The sequence below is a fragment of the Octodon degus genome, unplaced genomic scaffold (assembly GCF_000260255.1).
Source record: "Octodon degus isolate 3935 unplaced genomic scaffold, OctDeg1.0 scaffold00147, whole genome shotgun sequence".
In the NCBI taxonomy this organism is placed as follows: domain Eukaryota; kingdom Metazoa; phylum Chordata; class Mammalia; order Rodentia; family Octodontidae; genus Octodon; species Octodon degus.
In genome coordinates, this window is record NW_004524723.1 from 5,235,961 (window position 1) to 5,257,934 (window position 21,974).

At 51.7% G+C, this 21,974-nt stretch overlaps 1 protein-coding gene across 2 annotated transcripts in view; it reads left to right on the forward strand.

The window, feature by feature from the left end:
- Sema5b (semaphorin 5B) overlaps positions 1 to 19,544 on the forward strand; it is a 113,760-nt gene extending 94,216 nt beyond the window's left edge. The window contains exons 5-22 of one of the 2 annotated variants that reach the window (XM_004642185.2): positions 2,983 to 3,045; positions 3,344 to 3,442; positions 3,900 to 4,113; positions 4,637 to 4,922; positions 6,913 to 7,048; positions 8,110 to 8,317; positions 8,420 to 8,627; positions 13,882 to 13,999; positions 14,133 to 14,314; positions 15,573 to 15,716; positions 15,836 to 15,983; positions 16,084 to 16,309; positions 16,407 to 16,625; positions 16,899 to 17,069; positions 17,173 to 17,322; positions 17,631 to 17,675; positions 18,073 to 18,278; positions 18,483 to 19,544. In XM_004642185.2, coding sequence (XP_004642242.1) covers positions 2,983 to 3,045; positions 3,344 to 3,442; positions 3,900 to 4,113; positions 4,637 to 4,922; positions 6,913 to 7,048; positions 8,110 to 8,317; positions 8,420 to 8,627; positions 13,882 to 13,999; positions 14,133 to 14,314; positions 15,573 to 15,716; positions 15,836 to 15,983; positions 16,084 to 16,309; positions 16,407 to 16,625; positions 16,899 to 17,069; positions 17,173 to 17,322; positions 17,631 to 17,675; positions 18,073 to 18,278; positions 18,483 to 18,641 — 2,982 coding nt within the window. In that variant the 3' untranslated portion in view covers positions 18,642 to 19,544. The remainder of the gene's footprint in view (positions 1 to 2,982; positions 3,046 to 3,343; positions 3,443 to 3,899; positions 4,114 to 4,636; positions 4,923 to 6,912; positions 7,049 to 8,109; positions 8,318 to 8,419; positions 8,628 to 13,881; positions 14,000 to 14,132; positions 14,315 to 15,572; positions 15,717 to 15,835; positions 15,984 to 16,083; positions 16,310 to 16,406; positions 16,626 to 16,898; positions 17,070 to 17,172; positions 17,323 to 17,630; positions 17,676 to 18,072; positions 18,279 to 18,482) is intronic. The other variant, XM_023702272.1, reaches the window with a different exon arrangement.
- Positions 19,545 to 21,974: the final 2,430 nt, after the last annotated feature.

Sequence of the window (21,974 nt, forward strand, 5' to 3'; positions counted from 1 at the left end):
AGAGAGAGAGAGAGAGCCTCTCTACTGTTCCTGGGTTCTTTGGCTGGAACTAGAAACCACATTAATGCAAAGCTGCTTAACAAAAGCAAAGCAGTAATTTTGCATGTACCTGGAGCGCTCCACATGACAATGTGGTCCAAAGAAATGACCAAAGCAAGATACATTTATGCTTTTTAGACGAAGAACAATGAAAGAATGGTGGAACTGATTGACCTCTGAACCATAGTAGTAAAGATGTCACCAAAAGATACGCTGTGGTAGGACAGTGCAAAAGTTAGTGGAAGATAAGATGTACTCCAGTGAATTAATTTATTCAGGTTCCTGACAACCCAATTACCAGTTTCTGGGCCGGAGAGATAGCTCAGTAGAATAAGCATCTGCCTGGCAAGCACAGGGTCCTGAGTTCAATCCCTGGTCTGAAAAAAAAAAAAGACCACTTTCTGTAAGACTGATATGAGAAGACACCTTTCCTAAAAGAATCTTTATAGCTTGCTGATTTTAGAAAAATTGGGCTAAATGAGCTTTTCTAAGGTTCCAGTTCCTCAGGCGACATCAGCTTGAAATAATTGATTCCAAATTACCAATTTGGCATATTTTGAGATGGCTGACATTTACTAGTCAGGGTTACTAACCGGTACTAGTTTTTACATATTTACAATAATATGAATACTGATGTTGATTTTAACTAAACTATGAAATAGTAACAGGAGGATGGGAAGAAGGAAGATACACGTGTCTTTGGGATGTGGTGATGGGATAGGTAGGTGGGGAAACTCCCTTTGTCATAGCATTAAAATAAGAAATCTAAAATTGATACCTGCTTTTGAGCAACTCATTTTAAAACAAAAACACAGAAACAGCTAAAAGAGTTGAAAATGGTTGTGAGGAAAAAAGGTTTAAGAATAGGAAGAGCAGATTGCTTAGGTTTTACTTAATAATTTTTTTGGGGACCGGGGAGATGTCTCAGTGGAATAAGCGCTTCCCTGGCAAGCACAAGGGCCTGAGTTCAATTCCCAGTTCCACCAATAAATAAATAAATAAATTCATTTTTTAAAAGCTCTCTGTATCAGTACCTTGATAAAAATATTTTTTCAAATAAAATAGCTCCAAAGATCCCATGCTGTGCTTTTTTTTTTTTTTTCTTTTTTCAGAACTGGGGATTGAACTCAGGCCCTTGTGCTTGCCAGGGAAGCGCTTATTCCACTGAGCCGTCTCCCTGGCCCCTCATTCTGTGCTATTATCACAAATATGCACATCCTTGTCAGGCCATATGGTCTACCTTTTGATTCAGGAAATCTATTTACCAGGAGAGTCTCCTGGATGCAGCGAAAGAGCTCATTCAGCTCTGGGGTCAGTTGTCTGGATTTGTGCCATTGGGTAGTTGTTTATTGATGGCCTAGCCTGGGGCAAGTTGCTCAGCCTAGGTAGGCTTAATTTTCTCCCCTTTAAGTTTAGCATAAGAGAGTTTCATTGACTGTTGTGGAAATCAAAGAAAATGCCAAGTTCTTGACACAGTGAGTGTCCCACCATTGAGCTCAGTGTGACTAACTTTTCTTCACTGTGCACATCTGACATCCCTGACGGGCTCCCACCCCTGAGAAAGAGGCAGTGCAGCCCTGTATGCAGAGAGCCCTTGGTCCCAACAAGGCCCTTTGCCCATACAGCCCACTCACTTTCTGGAGCTACTGGGTGGACATCTGCAGCGTTTGTGGGACATACTCTCTTTTTTCCCATGGAACCCAAATGTTCTACCACTTCTCTCTTTTCTCTTACCAGGCTTAGCCTGAGAGCTGAGTCTGACCATGCTCAGCTGTTTCTGTCCAGATGAATCCAGCTCTCGAACCCAGGGTCTGCAGGAGGCAGTCTCACTCTGCCCCAGAACAGCCATCTCCAGGTGTGGGTGGCCCAGCCTGGAAAGCTGAGAGCAGCCAAGACTCTCTGTGTCCCTGGCTCCTCTCCCACAGCACTGCAGGCAGCAATTTTATGGCTAGAAGCAGCTTTGTTAGACATTAAAAGTGGGTGGGCTTTCTCAGTTTTGATGGGAGAGCTGCTTGCTCAGGATCTCTCTCCCCCAGGACTGGTTGCAGTTCATCTTTATGTGTCGGCCCCAGAAATGCACAATGAGCCCACCAGAGCTGATGCCTTGCCTGGATGATGGGATGATCACTCTTCCTCTCAGCTGCCACTTGTAGAGAAGAGATAGGGGGGATGCTGGGTGGAGATGCATGCACTCCTAATGCCGTTGGCACACGGAAGCTGTGTCCCCAAACACCTTACATGACACTCAGGTGTGAAGGATTCCAGAAGGGTGATAAGAAGGGTACTGTAGACAGCCTGGGGTGGGGAAGAAAATTCATGAAAGAAGTCCTGGTTCCAGGAGACAGTAGGGTAAAAGGAAAGTCATGCTCAGCTGTTGGCATCAGTGGAGTGGGGGTTCCTGTCCCTGCTGTACCACATATCAGCTGTACAACCTTAGTTGCTTAAAACCTCAGGTTCCTTTGTAGTTAGGGGAGGGAAACTTTGCAGGCTTACAAAGGGGAAATGGACCCTCCCTGGCCTAGCCTTTCCAGAGGGCTGCACAGAGAACTTGGCTTGTGGTGGAGGCACATTTTCCCCTTCCCACTCTGGGGTTGGGGTGGTGTGGACAGTCAGCCATGGTCCCTTGTAGCTACCTGGCTGACCTGGGGAAGTTCTAGGTCAGCCACATGCAGATGATGGAGCCCACAGAAGCTGGTGCTCCAGGGCTCCTGGCTCTACACTGGCAGGAAAGGTGGTGAGCTGAGCGAATGTCCACTTGTTCAGGCCCATGAGTAAGGAGATCTGGTGGCCCTCCCAGGTCCCTTGGATGTGGTGAGAAGAGCCCTCACCCTGCAGCCTGCCATGACCCTTTCCTCGTTTCCTGTCTACTCCCGACTCGGGCTGCTTCCTGCCTGGTAAGGAATGGCAAGGAGTGAACCCTATGATGTCCATGTTCTCCCACAGGCCACAGAGTGGGCCTCCAATGAGGACACACGCCGCTCCTGCCAGAGCAAAGGGAAGACTGAGGTACGTGGTCTAGGTGGCCCCAGGGGCTTTCTTTGGAGCTGGCAGGAAATTGGTGGCTGTGCCATGGAGGGACACGGCATGAACGTAACATTGCCTGTCCCAAGGTCTGGCCTGGATGAGCAGGGCTCTGCAAGTAGGTGACAGAGAACAGAATGTACACAGAAACAAGTTGGATGGCACGTGACCAGAGCTGGGAGGGAGGAGGTGGTAGGACATTTCCTGGCATTGGTGATGCGGTGGTGTGAGAAGACCCAGCATCACCCATAGCCTTGGCCTGTTGTTCCCCCTCTTGCCTCAGGAGGAATGCCAGAACTACGTGCGGGTCCTGATCGTCGCGGGCCAGAAGGTGTTCATGTGTGGCACCAATGCCTTTTCCCCTGTGTGCTCCAGCAGACAGGTGGGGGACCGGAAGGAGTGCAACAGAAGGTCTTTTGCACACATGGAAAGCCTTGGAGTGGGACTGCCAAATAGAACAAAGAAAACCAAACCCAAACCCAAAGCATAAAGGGGTGCTTAGGTTTGAAATTTAGGATAACAAGTGATGCCTTAGCATAACCGTGCCCAGTGCATTATTTGGGACAAACTTGTAAGTAAAAACTATGCGTTCTCCATCTGGAGTTCAAATTTATCTGGCCCTTCTGTACGTTATTGATCAGCCTGGCCTGGAGGGCTCGCCTGATAGACTTTCGGGCAGGAACTCACCCACATGATGGCACCCCCACAGAGGGGCTGGGGGTTGGACAGGGGAGAGGCCCCCAGAAAGCAGGGGCTGAGGAGGAAACAGAACTCTGGGGAGGAAAGAGCAAGCAGCTGCAGGGCCTTAGGGAAGTGTTCCCTTCTCCCATTGTCCCCAGGCGGGGAACCTCAGCAGAACTATTGAGAAGATCAACGGTGTGGCCCGCTGCCCCTATGACCCACGCCACAACTCCACAGCTGTCATCTCCTCCCAGGGGGAGCTCTATGCAGCCACGGTGATCGACTTCTCTGGGCGGGACCCTGCCATCTACCGCAGCTTGGGCAGTGGGCCACCACTTCGCACTGCCCAGTATAACTCCAAGTGGCTCAATGGTAAGGCATCCCGGTCTGGGCTGCGCTGCCTCAGGACGGACCTCTGTGGGCCCTCCTCCCTGCCTCTCCATGGGGCCGTGGCTCCTCACCAAGGGAGGTGCCCATGGCAGGGCACGTTTTTGCTCAGAGATTAGAAGAGAGAGGCCCAGATGGAACCATAGATGTCCTGGGGACCCAGGACAGAGGGAGGGTAGGCGCTCAGGGAGAGAGGGTTGGTAGGAATTTGGTTAGGAAATGTGGTAGTAGGAAAGAAGATGTTAGAATGAGCATGGTATGACTTTCCTGCCCTTTGGGGTTGAATCCCAATTTCTCTCTTAACTGTACAGTCTCTGAGGCCTAGGGCTTGCCTGTAGTTTGTTTTGAAGATTAAATGCAATATTTATAGAGACTTCTATGACAGTGCCTGGTGCCCTGTGAGTATTCAATAACACATGTGAAGCTCACTGAATTAGTTAAATCCCACTGACTTTGCACAGTTCTCCTCTGCTGGCCTGACTGGTCCCACCCTTCTTCTGTCCTCCAGAGCCAAACTTCGTGGCAGCCTATGACATCGGGCTGTTTGCGTACTTCTTCCTGCGGGAGAACGCAGTGGAGCATGACTGTGGGCGCACCGTATACTCCCGGGTAGCCCGCGTGTGCAAGAACGATGTGGGGGGCCGCTTCCTGCTGGAGGACACATGGACCACATTCATGAAGGCCCGGCTTAACTGCTCCCGCCCGGGTGAGGTTCCCTTCTACTACAACGAACTGCAGAGTGCCTTCCACCTGCCTGAGCAGGACCTCATCTATGGAGTCTTCACCACCAATGTGTGAGTCCCTGCCCTCTGCTGCCACTCTCCCGCCGTGCTCAGGACTTGCTGTGGTCTGGCCTTGCAGTCTTCTGGGCTCAGGCAGGCCCCTCTGGGTGCCCTTGTTCCTTCATCTCTAGCGTGAGGGCTATGTGCCTTCTGGCCTAGGGCACCCAAAGACATGGTGGCTTATTGCCTGTGGAGTGGTGAGCACCTGTGCTGGGTTGCTGGGGAGGGCAAGCCTGGGCCAGATGTGCAGGAAGGAACAGCAGCTGGATTTTGTCCATCAGGGAGAGTGAGATGGGGGTGCAAGTGAAGAAGCCTGTTTTGGATGAGGTGGGAGGGGGCAGCCCTGGGCAGCTCAGCAGAGAACACTCCCTTCCAAGCCCTGGATGCCATGATGCTGCTAAATGCAGCCAGCAGAGGGTTCTGGCAATGCTGCACCACCTCCCATCTAGACTGCACTGAAAATCCCAGGCTGGAATTCAGAGCCCCTTTTGTTTCCTAGGTGTGAGGAAGGGTGACCTTCCTGGAGAGCATGAGACCCTCCTCCCACCGCCTGCTCTGGGTAGAGGCTAACAAATCAGGTGATTTTCTTGTGGAGAGTGATGAATGGGCACCACAGACTGAGCAAGGTTTTGCTGAACAGGATGCTGTGCAGGGCTCTTGTAAGGATGTCAGAAACCTGTGGGCCCCAGCGTGGTATCTGCTTGCCTATGGACCCAGGGGCCAGGCTTGTTCTGAAAAGGACAGTCTGAGGGGATGGGCAGGGATGAGAGGAAGGCCAGGAAGCAGGAGGGAAGAGGCTGCAGCTAGGGAGACAGACTTACGTCATTTGCACAAGCCACCAGCTGAAAGCCAGCGGGCCAGCGCTCAGCCCTGGAGGGTGGGTGGCCAAGAGCCGAGGGCAAGAGCAGTCAGTAGGCCACAAGAGAAAACAACAGCATCAGTGGGGATCACACTTAATGTGTTTACTGCACTCCTCTTGCACACCAGTTGCTTATGTTGGTGGGGGCTGCGCCCAGCAAGGAAAAGCAGTCATAGTTCTGCCCACAAGAAGCTTACATTCTCAACCAAGAAGGAATACTACCAACCAACTGCATTAGTGACATTGGGCTACAGAGCGGGGGAAACAGTGTGCAAAGTGTTTAGTAGTGCAGAGGGCTGTAGCCAGGGAAGGCTTCCTGTAGGAAGTCATTCCAACCCCAAGAAATAACATGTGGGAAGCGATGCTTCAGGAACTAAGCAGAAAACTGAGGCAGGAGGTTCAAAGGGGTAGGCAGGGTGTGTCCTGCAGAGCGCCAAAAGGGGTGATCTTTATCCCAAGGGCAAGGAGAAGGGTCTGAGGCAGGCCAGTGGTTGTGTGTTCTAAAGTGCTCACTAAGACTGCTGTGTGCAGAACAGACAAGAAGCCTAATGAAGCTGCAAGGAGACCAGAAGGATGTGCAGCATCCAGGGTCTACAAAGGGGAGGGAGCAGGCAAAGGAGGAAAAAGGACTCATCTGGGAGAGCAACCCATGGGGCCCTGTGATTCTGAGACTGAAAGGGACTTACATGTCATCTGGCTCAGGGAGTTGTGAGGCTGCAGCATAAACCAGTGGTTTGGTAACCAGCTGTTTAATCAATAAATCAATAGGGTGCAATGAAAATATGGGAAGAATGTATTTAGTCTGGGTAAGTATTGTTGGATGAATCTTTAATATGGATATGTGGGTACTGTACCAAGTTATAACAAAAAACATATTTCGCACTATGGGCCTAACACGTCTACAAGCCACTGACTCTTCTCCACCTCTGGGAGAACAGAGGGTGCTGGGAAGTGACTGGACCTGTCAGTGCTCCTAGTCAGCTGATCTCCTTGCTTTGTGACACCCCTGGGATAGGGGGTGCAGGGCACCTGTCTCATCCTACAAGCTTCCAAAAACTGGGAGACTGGGTGTGATTGTGGGACATCAGAGGAGGGTGTGGGACCCACAGGGACAGCAGCATCCTGCCCTCTCCTGCCTTTCAGAAACAGCATCGCCGCTTCTGCCGTCTGCGCCTTCAACCTCAGTGCCATCTCCCAGGCTTTCAATGGCCCCTTCCGTTACCAGGAGAACCCCAGGGCTGCCTGGCTCCCTATCACCAATCCCATTCCCAATTTCCAGGTACAATTTCTCCCTGCCCCTCCCCCACTGTCAACCACAACTGATTCCTATCTGGCTAGCCCAGGCCAAAAGCAGCGCTAGTCTTGCTGGCTCACACTCACCTTTGTGGTCTGGGGTAGTTTCCTAAGAACAGCCACCTCTATTGGGCTGTGAGAGGGAAGGGGAAAGAGATAAAGGAAGACTGCTCAGAGCTTGCTCTGAATGTGACCCCACACCTCCAGGAAGGCTGGGAGGCAGGTCCCAGCTCTCCACAGGGTAGGGGAATAGGAAAGCTTTACACAAACAGATTCTGCTAGAAATTGGGAATTTTAGCTGGAGTTTGCTCTAGTGTTCCCAGGATGGGTACTAATGACTGGAGGGTCTCCGAGAGGTAGAAGTAGGCAGGGCTTGTGAGGAAGAGGTGGAAAGAACAAGACTGAAGATGGAGCTGCTAATTGTTGAGTTTCACGTCCAACTTCCTACCCCAGTTGTGGTCTGGCGCTGCAGTCCAGCTATCCTGACCCAGATCTTGCCTGTCTCTGTGTGACCTTGGGCAAGTCACCCAGTCTCCTTGAGTGTCTTTTTTCTCATCTGGAGTTAGGATAACACCATTACAGATAGCTTCATAGATAATGCAAAGATTAATATGCGCATCACGCAGCAGATGTTAAATAAAAGGTAGCCGCCTTCCAGTTTCGGGTTAAAAGGCAGAAACATTTTGAGCCAGGAGAGATACAGGCAAGGAAAAACACTTGGCCTGACGTGGGGGAGGGGCACCCATGACACAGTGTAAACCCAGTCTAATGATGGGCCTGCTATATCCTAGGCCGCCTTGCTTTCTGCAGCTCTCTGGCCCCCAAGTCCACTCTCCCCACCTCTCCAGCCTCATTTTTCTCTTTGCTCCAAAGAGGCAATCTTCTGTGGAAAAGGTTCAGGGGCTCAGCAGGGACACTGGGGGCAGGCGTTGTTGGAGAATTACCATCTGCCCTAGTCTCCCAAGAGTATAATGAGGAAGGGGTGGAGGAGATTACACCTGCCCAGTGGGGATGAGGGCTGAGCGCCCTGACCCTGTTACGTTGCAGTGCCGTACCTTGCCGGAGACTGGCCCTAATGAGAACCTCACAGAGCGCAGCCTGCAGGACGCACAGCGGCTCTTCCTGATGAGCGAGGCAGTACAGCCCGTGACCCCAGAGCCTTGTGTCACCCAGGACAGCGTACGCTTCTCACACCTCGTGGTGGACCTAGTGCAGGCGAAGGACACGCTCTACCATGTGCTCTATATCGGCACAGGTGAGCCGGCTCCACCCCACCGCGGCTGCAACTTTGGAGGTGGGAGGTGGGGTGGGGCTGCGAGTTTTGCAACTTCACGGCCCCCTTTGTCTACACCCCCAGAATCTGGCACCATCCTGAAGGCCCTGTCCACCGCTAGCCGCAGCCTCCATGGCTGCTACCTGGAGGAGCTGCACGTGCTACCGCCCGGGCGCCGTGAGCCCCTGCGCAGCCTGCGCATCCTGCACAGCTCACGCGCGCTCTTCGTGGGGCTGAGCGACGGTGTCCTGCGTGTCCCTCTGGAGCGCTGCGCCACCTACCGCAGCCGGGGGTAAGGGGGTGGAGCCAGGGGCGGGGCGGGGCGGAGCAGGGAGGGTGGGGGTGGGGTGGTGCCCAGGCTTCCACTCCACTTCCACCTGGGTCACGCTTCTGCAGTACCTGGTGTGTGCCTCTGGACAAATCCCTTAACCTCTCTGAAACCTGGTTGCCTGCCGGTGAAATATCTTGCCGCATCAAGCACTTATCACTGTCTGGGAGAATCATATGTCCAGCAGACCTCATGGCTGTGGTTATCCCTGTGGGCAGCCCCACAGTTAGGACTGCCAGCCCTCTCTAACATGCTCTATTTACTCTCAACCCGGGACTCTTCAGTTCAAGGAAAGGCCCTTATCTTTGAAATTGAGGCTCTTCCGGAGAAGAGACGATGGAGGATGAACTGATGGTCAGGGTCAGCTTCAGTCTTTGCCCCACCTCCTTCCTTAGAAGAGGAAGGTAGAGCTGGCTGGTGTGGAGGGGGGAAAGGGTGAGCTGAGGAGCCTCCTGGGGAGTCGCACTGGCTCCCACTCTTCTGAGTTATGGTCTCTAGGTGGAGTCACAAAATGGGCCACAATGACACCAGCACTTAAGGGGGACAGTGGAAATGGATGCCAAAAATCCTAGTGCTAGAAGCTGCGTAGGTTGCACTTCCTCGTTTTCACAATCATCTGAATCTGTCCTTGCCACAGCCTCATGGACTTGTGTGGCCCCTGGACTGGAGAGTCCTCCTGGTGTGCCATCTGTCCTTGAAATTTGGGAAGCAAATTGTATCCATGCTGCCCAGGGTTGTTCTCCAGCCCCGGTGCTTGTGCTGGCTGGACAGAGGTCTACAGGGCTGGGAGGAGATGTTGGTCATGGCACGACCAGCAAGGAGGGGAGGACAGTGTGCAGATGCTCCCCTCATCCTGCCACGTGGCTCTGTCAGCAAAACAGCACACTGTGGTCCAAGCTCTCATTATCTCAGAGAAAGAAACCCCAGACTGTGGCTGCCATGTGGGGAGCCAGAAGGGGTAGAGTGGAAAGGATGGGGATCCATCTCTGTCCATCCTCCACTAACTGCATTGTCTTGAGCAAGTTACCCTGTTTGAACTTTGGTTCTCTTACTTGGCAAATGGGAAGGGATTAGATGGAGCTAATGACCTTGGATTTAGGCAGAGTTGTAAGGATTGGGATGGTATTCACAGTTTCTAGTCCAGTGAAGCCTAAGTAGTGGCCAGTATCTTTTTGTTTTGAATTTCTTAATTGCATTTGTAAGTAAGTATCTAAGTCTCCTGGGGACAGTCCCAAAATCTGAAATACTGAAAACAGACAGCAATGATTGCCAATGAGTCACAGACTACCTGCTGACAGCATTGCCCTCATCTCTCCTGTGCTCCTTGGAAACTTGGGTTGTTAATAATTTTTTCACATATGCTTTGTTTTCCAAAAGGCTGTAAATCCATAAAGGAAAAATCAGTGTCCTAGGATTCTTTACACTCCACCACCATAGAGTCCTTACCCCAACCCAGGGCACAATGTGGCACAGGACCAATCTTTTTGCTGACTGATTATGTAGCCTGCCAAAAGGATGGTGCTAGAGAGGTGGATAAGAATGACAGGTTTGGATTTGGATTTTGACCTGTGGTTTCAGGCACTGAAATGGTCTGGGGGTAGGTAGTGGAGTTTCAGGTGTATAGAAAAGTGTTTTACAAGGAATGATCAGACAGTGGCAAGCAGCATTGTTGGGGCAGGTAGATGTCCCTGGTGAGCTGGTGTGGCTGTATCCCACATGTGAAGTCCTGGGATCTGCAGGGGAACAGAGCAAGGAAATGTATCGGGCCATTTCCCACTCACACAGTTCCTCAGAGCAGATGGGGAGGTTGGGTACAGGCCCAATCCCTGCCTTCCTGGAGCAAGGCTGCAGAGGGACAGCTTGGTGTCTGATGCCTTCCCCCTATGTGGTTCCCTGAGTTTGAAGAACAAATCCTGCCAGAAAGTGATAGGTGGATTCAAAACTGTGAAATGTAGAGTCACGTTATTGCAAGTACATGCAGCTACCAGCTGTGCATGTCAAGTGTCCAGGAGCCCATGGCCAATCACAGTAATCAGAATCTGTACTCTCACAGGGTGCATGTCACAAGCTTTTACTGTATCCTAAGACAGGCATTTCATGTCTATTTCCTGTTCCTTCCAAAGCTGGCAGAAGATGGGCAGAAGATCCTTCCCTCCTCAGCCCAGAACCCAGGGTTTGTCTCTATCTACCCTTCACTAGGACAAATCTCAGAGTCACAGGGCACAGATAAGACTCTGGCCTGCACAGAGAGGACCAGGGGTCTTTTAAAATAAATTTTTAATGACCAAACCAACCCCTCCCTCTGGCAGACCTTCCATTCTGCTCTTTACCACAGTTTACCCACAGTCCCCTGGAGTCCAGGGAAATACAATGGACCAAGGCTTCGCCTGACCAGGCCCCAGTCCTCTGGCATCTTAAGTAATGGCCACTTGCTCACAAAGCTGCTGGGACAAGCTATCTACGCTGGACAGCTCCCGTGTGAGCGCAAGCTGTGCAGAGCTGGCATCTGCTTGCTGCCAAGTCCACCATCCATCTCTGTCAAGCTTGCAAGCCCACAGAATGAACCTGTTTCCTTTTGCCATGGCTGCTTGAGACAGCGCAGTAAAACAGGATGTGATGACATGCTATTGGCCCGGTGGCTCCTTTTATGAAAAGAACTCTAAATTGCTTCCCCTTTCTACAGCATTTTAACTCCACTTGGGGCTTTCATTTCCTTAAGCACATTTCCCATTGTGTAGACTTTGGCCCAAAGCAGTGAGCGTAGATCCACCCAAGCTAAGGGGAGGGAATTCTTTGGTTATTCTCAAGGAAACAGCTCCAGAGAGCCTCAAAGGCCCGCTTGGTCTGCCAGAGCCAGGTGAGGGCAAAACAGGCTGTCTGCGGAGAATCTGATCACCTCTTTCTTCCCTGTGACGTAACAGAGACAGGAGAACTAATAGGGCCTGGGGAGGGGAAGTGTCTATTCTGCAGTTTTTGTCCCTCCTTCCCCATTCTGTCGGAGATCAGAGACACGGGACACTTCATTCATTGGCTCAGGGCCCTGGCAAATGTGGCCTGGAATAACAGTCCTCAACCATTGCTATTTTTTGGAATCACCTGGGAGTGTTTAAGACTCCAGTGCCTGCACCTCTTCCCACCCACAAGGCCCAGATTCAGGCAGGTTCTTTGTTCTGTTTGCATAAGCATTTAAAAGACACCCAGGAGCCTCCCATTTTCTGGAATTACTGCTCTAGGATTCCAAAGGGACCTAAAGGAAGAAGTAGCATGAGACAGGCTGGACTCCTCCAGGATCTTCTGCTTTTGTCTTACATAAGCCAATTCAGATTTTTCTGCCCTTAACCATTTCTCCCCTGAAAGACATTTGTTTTTGACAGAACTTATGTGCAATTATTACTGATCATACGTCATGGCTAGCACTTATTTTGACCCATTACTTTATGTTGCTTCTAAAGTGCCACCTTAGCTGCCCCTCACTGTTGATACTCCTTCCTGGAGACTGAGAAACATAAACTCAGGCATGAGCTTTCCTGAGATCACACTGGTACAACTGGAGGCTGTTGGGACTCCTCATGCACATGGGTTGTCTGAGTCCCATGGTGTCCAGTTTGATAGATAAACTGCCAATAAAACACCTTTGTATCATATCACTGGTTCCAGAGAAACATATGGGCACCTTTAGATCAGACCACTTACACAAACTGTTCTTGAGCAAACAAAGGGAAACATCTGGAGCAACAGATGAGTGGCCTAGATTACCAGGTGGACCACAGGGTGTTCACTGGCAGTCCAGGGAGGGCTTGGTCATGTGTCAGCCAGGAGCAGGGGATGACATTCTCTTCTTCAGCCTCTTTGCCTTCCTTTTTGTAGAGTCCTTTACATCACCTCTTTTGTCTTCTGGAGCCTCACATGACCTAGTGAAAATAAAGAACTCACCTGACAGGACACATAGCTGTTCCTGCAGCTTCAAGACAACAGAAAAGCCCCATCCTAAACACATCCAAAGCTGCAACCCCTGGCTCTTTTGTGTAACCCTTTAGCTTGTAGCATCCTTGATCCCTTTGGCCATGGAAATCTCTGTGCAAACTCACATAATGGTGTGGAATCTCCCACCTGTCCTCCTGTGTTCTTTGCAGTCCAGTAACACCTTTTTTAGTTTTCTAATCTCTGATTTTGGTCAGAGTTCTCCAGACCCTCTCTGGCAAATGCGATCCAGGGGTGTTGGCACAGGCGAGCCTCTTTCTGGCTTCAGGATTTGATCTTAGCAATGGACAACAGGTCCTGACTCCACAATCCCCAAGGATCTCTTTTTCTCACCCTTGAGGCCCTAATAGCACAGATTTCAATTTCCTGTTTAAGAAAATGTAAAGGATACATCACATGAATAAATCACAAGAAGAAAACAGCCCTAGAATACAAGTGGAGGCGTTTCGAGGTGTTTCAGGTGTGCACGGATGTGCGAACCATTACCTTTTCTGGCCCCTGCTGAGAGACCAGGCCTGAGACCAGGCAAGGAAGAGCTGCATACAACCCTTGCCCAGGGCTCAGCTCTTTCCCACAGTGCCCTGGATTCTGCTGTGTCCAAAAAGCACAAATATGGGGACCCCAGGTGCCCCTCAACTGTGTTTTGACTGAGCCCACTTTTACACAGGTGTGAAGTTACACTAACCTCAAGCTAAGAGGAAGGCGGAAGAAGGGGCAAGGCATACTTGGGAACCATAGGTCTGGTCCCAACTCCATCTTATCCATGCAATTTGGCAAAACCCTCTTCTCCCCTGTCCTTTGTGCAGTGAAAAGGTTGTGTTATAGATTCCAGTGATTCTCAAATTCTCAACACATTTTCTTTAGAATAACCCAAGGGATTTTTAAAAAGCCAACCTGTCTCTAGAGAGTCTTAATTTGGTTCAGGCACCTCATGCCTCCAGCATGCTAGACAAGCACCTTGCTGAGCCCTGCTCCCAGCTGGTATCAGCCCCTTTGCCAAGCATGCAGCCCAGTATCTGCAGGGTTTAATTCCATGGTCAACTCTCTGGCTTTCCTCTCTACCTCACTGGGTGCTGCATTAATTCATGCTTCCAAGGTGCTTAGGATGACACTGGACACACAGAAAGTGCTCAGTGAACTGAGCTATCATCATGAAGGGCCAGAGAATGGACAAAGGACAAAGTGGGGTATCCTGGTGTAGTTTTGAGTTGAAATCTTCAGCATCTCCTTCTGGCAGGGCTTGCCTGGGGGCACGGGACCCGTACTGTGGCTGGGATGGGAAGCAGCAGCGGTGCAGCACGCTGGAGGACAGCACCAACATGAGCCTCTGGATGCAGAACATCACTGCCTGTCCTGTGAGAACCCCTCCTCAGACCCCACCCCCAGCAGACTGGGTCCCCTTCTGTGGTCAGCATCCCCCAATCCCCTGGGATCTCCTGCTTCTTTGCCCTGCCTCATGCGCCTCCTCACCCCCTTGTGGATCTGCAGGTACGAAATGTGACACGGGATGGGGGCTTTGGCCCATGGTCACCTTGGCAGCCTTGCGAACACTTAGATGGAGACAACTCAGGCCTCTGCATGTGCAGGGCCCGATCCTGCAACTCCCCTCAACCCCGCTGTGGGGGCCTCGACTGCCAGGGGCCAGCCATCCACATTGCCAATTGCTCCAGGTATGTGAGGACAGGCTTGACCCATGTCTTCCTGGGCTGGCTGGGGTAGGGAGAGTCGGGCAAATGGAAATAACCAAAATGACGATCAGGTAGCCAGGTAGACTGAGAAACCCCACACAGGTTTTATATAAAGGGTTGGAAACCAGTGCTAGGAACTATACAAGACTAATGTCTGAGACAGGAAACAGGAGCCCCAGGACTTTTTCCACACTAATGGGAGAGAAGTTCCTGCCTTAGTGATTCTCTTGATACAAAGAAGAAGCTGGCCATGGGTGACAGTCACTTTCACAACAGGAAGCTTCAGTAAGCTTTGCTAGCCTCTACTTGGGGGGCAGCTCTGGATCGCACACTCAAGATTGTGTGACCTAGCCAGGAACCTAATCACTCTGAGTTTCCCTAAGTGAGGGTTATATTGTCCACCTGAGATGTAAAGAGCATGCAACTGCCCAGTACCTGTCATGGTTAAACAACAACGAATCCATAATTTTCCATGCTCTTAAATAACTATCATAGGTATTTGCTAATTTAATCCTCACTATAGCCCCAAAATGAATACAATCATCAATCTTATTTTATTTATTTCATTTTGGGTTTTTGAAACAGGGTCTGGCTACATAGCTCAGGCTGACCTTTGAACTTGTTAGTCCAGGCTGGTCTGAAACTCTGTCACTGCTCTTGCCTCAGCCTCCCAAGTGCTGGGATTACAGGTGTGCACCATACCAGGCTCTAGTCTTAAAGTTAAGGGTACCAGTATCGAGTGGACCCCATATTTGATCACTGGAGTCCGAGTGGACAAGAGTGAATAGTGTTTGAGGGAAGCATGCACAGTGAAGACAGCAGTGTAAACAAGTTTGTGTGCAAGGTCTGGGCAGCCAAGAAGGGATAGGGAATTGCAGTTTGAAGTGGGACTGGGACTTTGAGCATCACCTTGCCCGTGTGCATAGGGGCCTTTAGCCAACCACAGGGTGCTATGCGGAAGAAGACTCTCTGAGGCAGGAATGAGCAAATAGCTAAACGCGTGAGTCAGCCTGAAGCTGCTGGGATAGGAGCTGGTATCTTCTCACCTTATCCCTCCCCACCCCCACCCCCAGCGGGGATTGAACTCAGAACCTTGTGCTTGTCAGGCAGGCGCGTATTCTACTGAGCTATCTCCCCGGTCCCTTCTTGACAATCTTACAAAATCCAATGCCCAGACACAGACCGAGATAAGCAGCTAGGGGTCAAAGGGACATCTGTGTGTCCCTTCCTGCTCCACCAGGAATGGGGCGTGGACTTCATGGTCGCCGTGGGCACAGTGCAGCACGTCCTGTGGAATCGGTTTCCAGGTCCGCCAGCGAAGCTGTAGCAACCCTGCTCCCCGCCACGGGGGCCGCATCTGCGTAGGCAAGAGCCGAGAGGAGCGGTGAGCGCGGCTGGGGGAGCTCCTGACAAAGGCACCTGGATTCTCCAAGGGACCGAGGGACGCTTGACCTTGCGCACTCTTGAGACCGCCAGGGTGACGACCCCCTTCCACCTCCCCAGGTTCTGTAACGAAAACACGCCTTGCCCGGTGCCCATTTTCTGGGGCTCCTGGGGCTCCTGGAGCAAGTGCAGCAGCAACTGCGGGGGCGGAGTGCAATCGCGGCGTCGGGTCTGCGAGAACGGCAATTCCTGCGCTGGCTGCGGTGTGGTGAGGGGCACTAGGGAGGAAGGGGAACGCGGGGAGAGGGCGGGGGGGGGGGCGGGGCGAAGGCACCCGGCTCTGAAACCACCCCACCCCCACCCCGAAGGAGTACAAAACTTGCAACCCAGAAGGCTGCCCCGAGGTGCGGCGAAACACGCCGTGGACGCCGTGGCTGCCAGTGAACGTGACGCAGGGCGGGGCGCGGCAGGAACAGCGCTTCCGCTTCACGTGCCGCGCGCCCCTGCCCGACCCCCACGGGCTGCAGTTTGGCAGGAGGAAGACTGAGATGCGAACGTGTCCGGCCGATGGTTCCGGGGCCTGCGACACCGACGGTACAGCCCCGCCCTGCGCCGCACGCCCGGGGACGGGGTAGGCTGGAGACGGGGAGCGGGGCTGGGAAGGCTGCCAGCTGAGTGCCGCTGTCCGCAGCCCTAGTGGAGGAGCTCCTGCGCAGCGGCAGCGCCTCCCCGCACATGCTGAACGGGGGCTGGTCTGCCTGGGGCCCGTGGTCGTCCTGTTCCCGGGACTGCGAGCTGGGCTTCCGCGTCCGCAAGAGAACTTGCACCAACCCGGAGCCCCGCAACGGAGGCCTGCCCTGCGTGGGCGACGCCGCCGAGTACCAGGACTGCAACCCGCAGCCTTGCCCAGGTACCCTAGCGGGTGAACTTTGGCTATGGAAGCCTTCGCCCCGGGATGGAATAGGGCCTCTCCTCACTCACCCCACCTTTTCCTCTCCCCTGAACAACTGGCTTGATTGAAGTGGAGAAGGTTTCTCACCCTCTGGTGTGTCTGTGTTGCCTACCTTTCCCTGCTACCCCAGCAGTGGGGACAGTCCCTGGCCTGTTGAGAGGGGACCAGATGGATGTTGAGGTCACGGAGGCCCGGGCAGACCCTCCCCTCATACAAGCCCACCGTTTGCAGTGCGGGGTGCTTGGTCCTGCTGGTCCGCATGGTCCCAGTGTTCAGCCTCCTGCGGTGGGGGCCACTATCAGCGCACACGTTCCTGTACCAACCCAGCGCCCTCCCCGGGTGAGGATATCTGTCTTGGGCTGCACACGGAGGAGGCACTGTGCGCCACGCAGGCCTGCCCAGGTACTGGGTGCATTTGGCCGGGACTGGGAATGTCAAGGAGCCTCTGGTCCTCAGCAGGGATTGGTGCTGGAGCACTCAACCTTATCCCACCCACATCCTGCAGAAGGCTGGTCACCATGGTCTGAGTGGGGTGTATGCGTTGAGGATGGAACCCAGAGCCGCAACCGGCACTGTGAAGAACTTGTCCCAGGGCCTGCTGCCTGTACTGGCAACAGCAGCCAGAGCCGCCCCTGCCCCTACAGTGAGATTCCGGGTATGTCCTTGGTCCCTCTTAGTTTACAACTTCCTTCCCCTTCCAGAGCTTGAGTCCTGAGGCTGCAGTGGAAGTGCAGGATGAGACATTAGAGGCAATGCCTTGTCTGGTGTGCACCCATGGGGCTCTGGCACTCTACATCTAGTGGGTGGGCCTGGCTTTATAGAGGAGGGGTCTGCAGAGAGGCAGAGGGAGTGAGGGCTTCAGGTCCAGTCCTCTAACTCACTGAGGACCAAACCACTCCTGCCCAGGAGGGAAGCCTGTCCCTCCACTCTGTCCTAACACCTTTTTCCCTTATCTTTTCATAGTAATCCTGCCTGCCTCAAGTGTGGAGGAGGCCACCAGCTGTGGAGGTAAAAAGAGCCACTCATGATGCTGGCCTTCTACCCCTCCCCATAGTCTGGGTTCTTCCTACTTCCTGCTCCAGATGGCCAAGCCTGGTGGGGGCCCGACTGCTTCAATACTCCCTGCAGGGAGATCTGGGCAGCTCCATCTATGTTCTCCAGCTGAGGGTCATTATCAGTCTAAACCCAAGAAAGTTACCACCTGCAGATCCTCTAATTGCCACCTGTAACCAAAACCCCATGTTGTGCAGTGAAAGGCCCCTGGTGACAGGCCACCCAGGCTTTTGGTCCCAGATCCCTCTCTTTATGTCCTAGAACTCCTGTTGGAGTTTCTTTTTCCAGGGAGGCAGTCTGAAGCTCCTGCTCACAGTGGTCCTTTTCTTATCACCTATCTCTCCTCCTCCAGGGTTTAGTCTCATCTACCTGGTGGCCACAGGCGTTTCCTGCTTCCTGGGCTCTGGGCTGCTGACCTTGGCAGTTTACCTGTCCTGCCAGCACTGCCAGCGCCAGTCTCAGGAGTCCACACTTGTCCATCCTGCCACCCCCAACCACCTGCACTACAAGGGCGGGGGCACCCCCAAGAATGAGAAGTACACCCCTATGGAGTTCAAGGTGGGCACTTGTAGAAACAGAGTGATGGCTCCAGTGGTTCTAACTCTAAGGGGGCATAACTGGGGTGGGCAGTAGGAAGAAGCAGCAGAACGGGGGAGGAGCCTACATCCACCCAGGAGTCTCTTCACTGACTGGCTAGACTCCTCACCCTGGCCTGTCTTCTTCCCATCTCTCCTCTCACCTGGTTCCTTCTTTATCCCACAGACCCTGAACAAGAATAACCTGATTCCTGATGACAGAGCCAACTTCTACCCCCTGCAGCAGACCAATGTGTACACGACCACCTACTACCCTAGCCCCCTGCACAAGCACAGCTTCCGGCCCGAGGCCTCACCTGGACAGCGGTGCTTCCCCAACAGCTGATCCAGACATCCTGAGACTTGGGGTCCGTGCCTTCCCAAGGCACAGAGCAGTGGAGATGGGACAGTGGAGCCACTTCAGTTTTCTCCCTCTGTGCTAGGCCAGGAATTCACTGCCTGGCCCATGGGGGTCCCATCTGGCTTCAGAGGGCTCTGGCTGGCATTAACCATGGGGAAGAAGGCTGGCCTCAGGTTGACACATGGCTGTGGATCCAATGCAGCTCACGTCTCTCATGGCTTCCTCTGAGCCCCCTTTGTCAAGTCTGAGCTGTGGACCTACTGGGCATGTGAGGAATTGGAGAGAAGAGATGGCAAGGGACAGGTGCTTAGGTTGAGGTTGGAAGTGACTTCCAATGGCCACCATAAGCAAGTCTATCCCTCTCTGGCTGGCCGCAAGACAGAACTGGGCCACAGTGGTTCTCACATCCAGATTGTCTCTGAACAGAACTAATCAAATGGCCCGGGAGCTGTGGATCCCTGCCCAGGATTGGACCATTGTGGTGCTGCCCCGGTGTGACATGGGGTCAAGCTGGCCCAGGCTGTCCACTTCTGACCAGCAGTTTGTTTTGGCCAAGAACATCTTCTGGTCAGAGGTGACAAGGACTGGGAACTGAAGGCTGGACTTCACTGAGAAGCCCTTAAATCCGGCCGGGCACAGGCCTTACCTCCCCCTCAGAATGGTTGGAAGGTGGCCCAGGAGGATAGAAGGCTCAAGACCACAGAAGGCAGTGCCTGGCCTCGGTGCCTCTACAAAAACCTCTTCCTGCTGCTGCTGCTCAACAGAATTGTTGGCTGAGACTACTTAGGAGTCTCTGCTGGCCCCTCATCTATTCAGGAACACACACAATCACCATCTGCTACAGCAACAAAAAGGATCTTGAGCTGTGGCATTATTAATTAAAGATGATACCCAGTTTCCACATGCAACTCTGTCTGTGTGCATACATGTGTGGGCCCCTCTTGGCATGGCCTGGTCCATCAGGGAAGACAGATGGTTTCCCAGGGTGGAGGAAGTGATCTGAGTAGATTCTACTTTAACAGAAGGTATCTTCCCACATGTGGGTTTATGTACACACACACACGCACACTGTCCTGATCCATTTTCAGAAAGAGTTGGGGGCTAGGTAAATTTACAAGGAGTCACAAGGTACCCCAAGACACACAATAGGAGAGCATTCTGCCTGTTCTCTCAGCAGCTCTTCCTGGTAGCAGCTCGGGCTGGAGATGGGAGAGTCCAGCAGGAGGGTGTCGAGAAGGTTACTTTATGAGGTCTGTTCAATGCTGAGTTTAATAAAACCAAATTGAGAAATGAGTAAACCTGTGAAGTGGGGGAGCCTAATGTAGTTTCTGCTAGGTTAAATAAAAACCTCAGAGCTTCAGTCCACCAAATTAGTGCTGCCATGTTGGATGAGATTGATGGACATGTTAAATTTAGAGAACAATTTCCTGACTTAATTGGCTGGATCAAGTCTCCTAAGATTCCCTGGACAGTCTAACTGTAGGTAGGCTATCAAGCCTGCCACCTGAGTGGTAGAGGGAGTAGAGGTAGGAGTGTCAGAATCCTGAAAGCATTGGAGGAGGAGGAAGAGAACAACAGGGTTGCCTGAGACAAATAACAGTGTCCCTTGGCCAGGAGGGTTCAGGAAGCATGTGATTATATGCAGCTTTGGGATTCCTGAAATAGTGCCTGTTAGCCCCTGGGATTATAGATTCCCTTGGGCATGGTAGATCCAATGAAGGTCAAGAATATTCAGGGTCCAGGCTATCTGTCATGTCCGAGTGAAGAGACTGGGAATGTCGGTAGGAAGTGGTCATAGTGATTTTCCTGCTCATGCCCACCCTCTTTTGGGTGCCATGGGAACACACACATGCTTGTCTAAATCTTTGTGCCTTTGGAGGCATGACCACATGGATTGCATGAGAGGCTCCACACTGCATACAGATGAGCCACACGCTTGGCAGAGCTTCTCAATGAATAGGCCAGCCCCAAAGCTGGGGCCCCTCAGCTGGGGTGCTACTCCAGACAAGTAGGCGGGAGTCAGGGAGCTGAAGTGTATATGACAAGGGAACTCAACTTAAAGGGTGCAGCAAGAGTGAGGAAGATGCCAGGAGCCAGAGCTCCACCCTTGTTGGACTCTGGTATTTAAGTGTGTGTGTGTACTTATTATCAAAATCATGCATGTTCATTGCAGAAAACTTAGAGTTTGCAGTAAACCAAACTTTTTACCATGTTGTACTAAAAACCAAAGTAGAGACTTAGAGATTTTAATTGGTAGTGTGAAGACATTTCTTCTCCTGTCTTTTAAAAGCACCCCAAAAGCAAAGACAATAAAAGACAAAAGCTCTGTTGTTATTTTTCAGTAAAACTAGGATGTAGCTACAATTTCCAAAGCATAATCCAGTTTCTCTCAGTATTCTCTGAGAATTCATTCCAGACACAGGCCATAATAAAATTAGTGCATGCTCAAGTCCCTTAAAATGGAGTAGAGTTTGCATTTAAGTTACATAATCCTCCTGTATACTTAAAATCACCTTGAGATTACTTAGAAAACCTAATTGATTTTAAATGATATGCAAATAGTTGTTGCTCTTTATAGTGAAGGAAATAATACCAAGAAAAAGTCTATATATGTTCAGTACAGATGCACTTTCAATACTTCTCACTACAGTTGGTTGACTCTGTGGGCATGGAAACTGTAAACAGGGAGGGTACAAAGACAGAAAGCATATGGAATAACAGTAGTGGGCTGATAGACTGGATGTGGGTCAAGCTTAAGTATTCAAGAGATTGCAAAAAGAATCAGAAATTGAAAGAACAAAGAATGAATAAAATGGGGACTGAAAAGAATGGGATTTGTTGAAAATCCATTTGTAGGCTTCAGCTAAACCTTCAGGTTGTCTTCATTGTCTACCCTATAGCCTGTACTTCTCCATTCACACAGAGGACAATAAATATATTTCTTTGAGTCACTGGAGCAGAGAGGCTGTGGACATAAGGAGACTACGCATGGGGCTGGATGTTGGTAAGGGGTAGTTTGGACATTGGTAGAAAGGGTTGGGGATGGACTGTGATCATCAGTGGGGTCTAGCCATTGCCTTTTCTAGCTAACTCCAAATCTTAGGTGGCCAGGCTTTACCTCCTCCTCTCACTCCAGGCTGGAGATTGGATGATGGTCCTTTGAAGAAACAACTCCATCCCATAGATTCTAAAGTAAGCCCTCTGGTCATCTATGCAGTAGTCTTACAGCCACACACAGTCATTTGTAAGCCCTGCCCTGTGCACAGAGCTTGTCATCAGTTTGATGGGAGAGAAGGGTCCCAAACATCAGAGATGTCC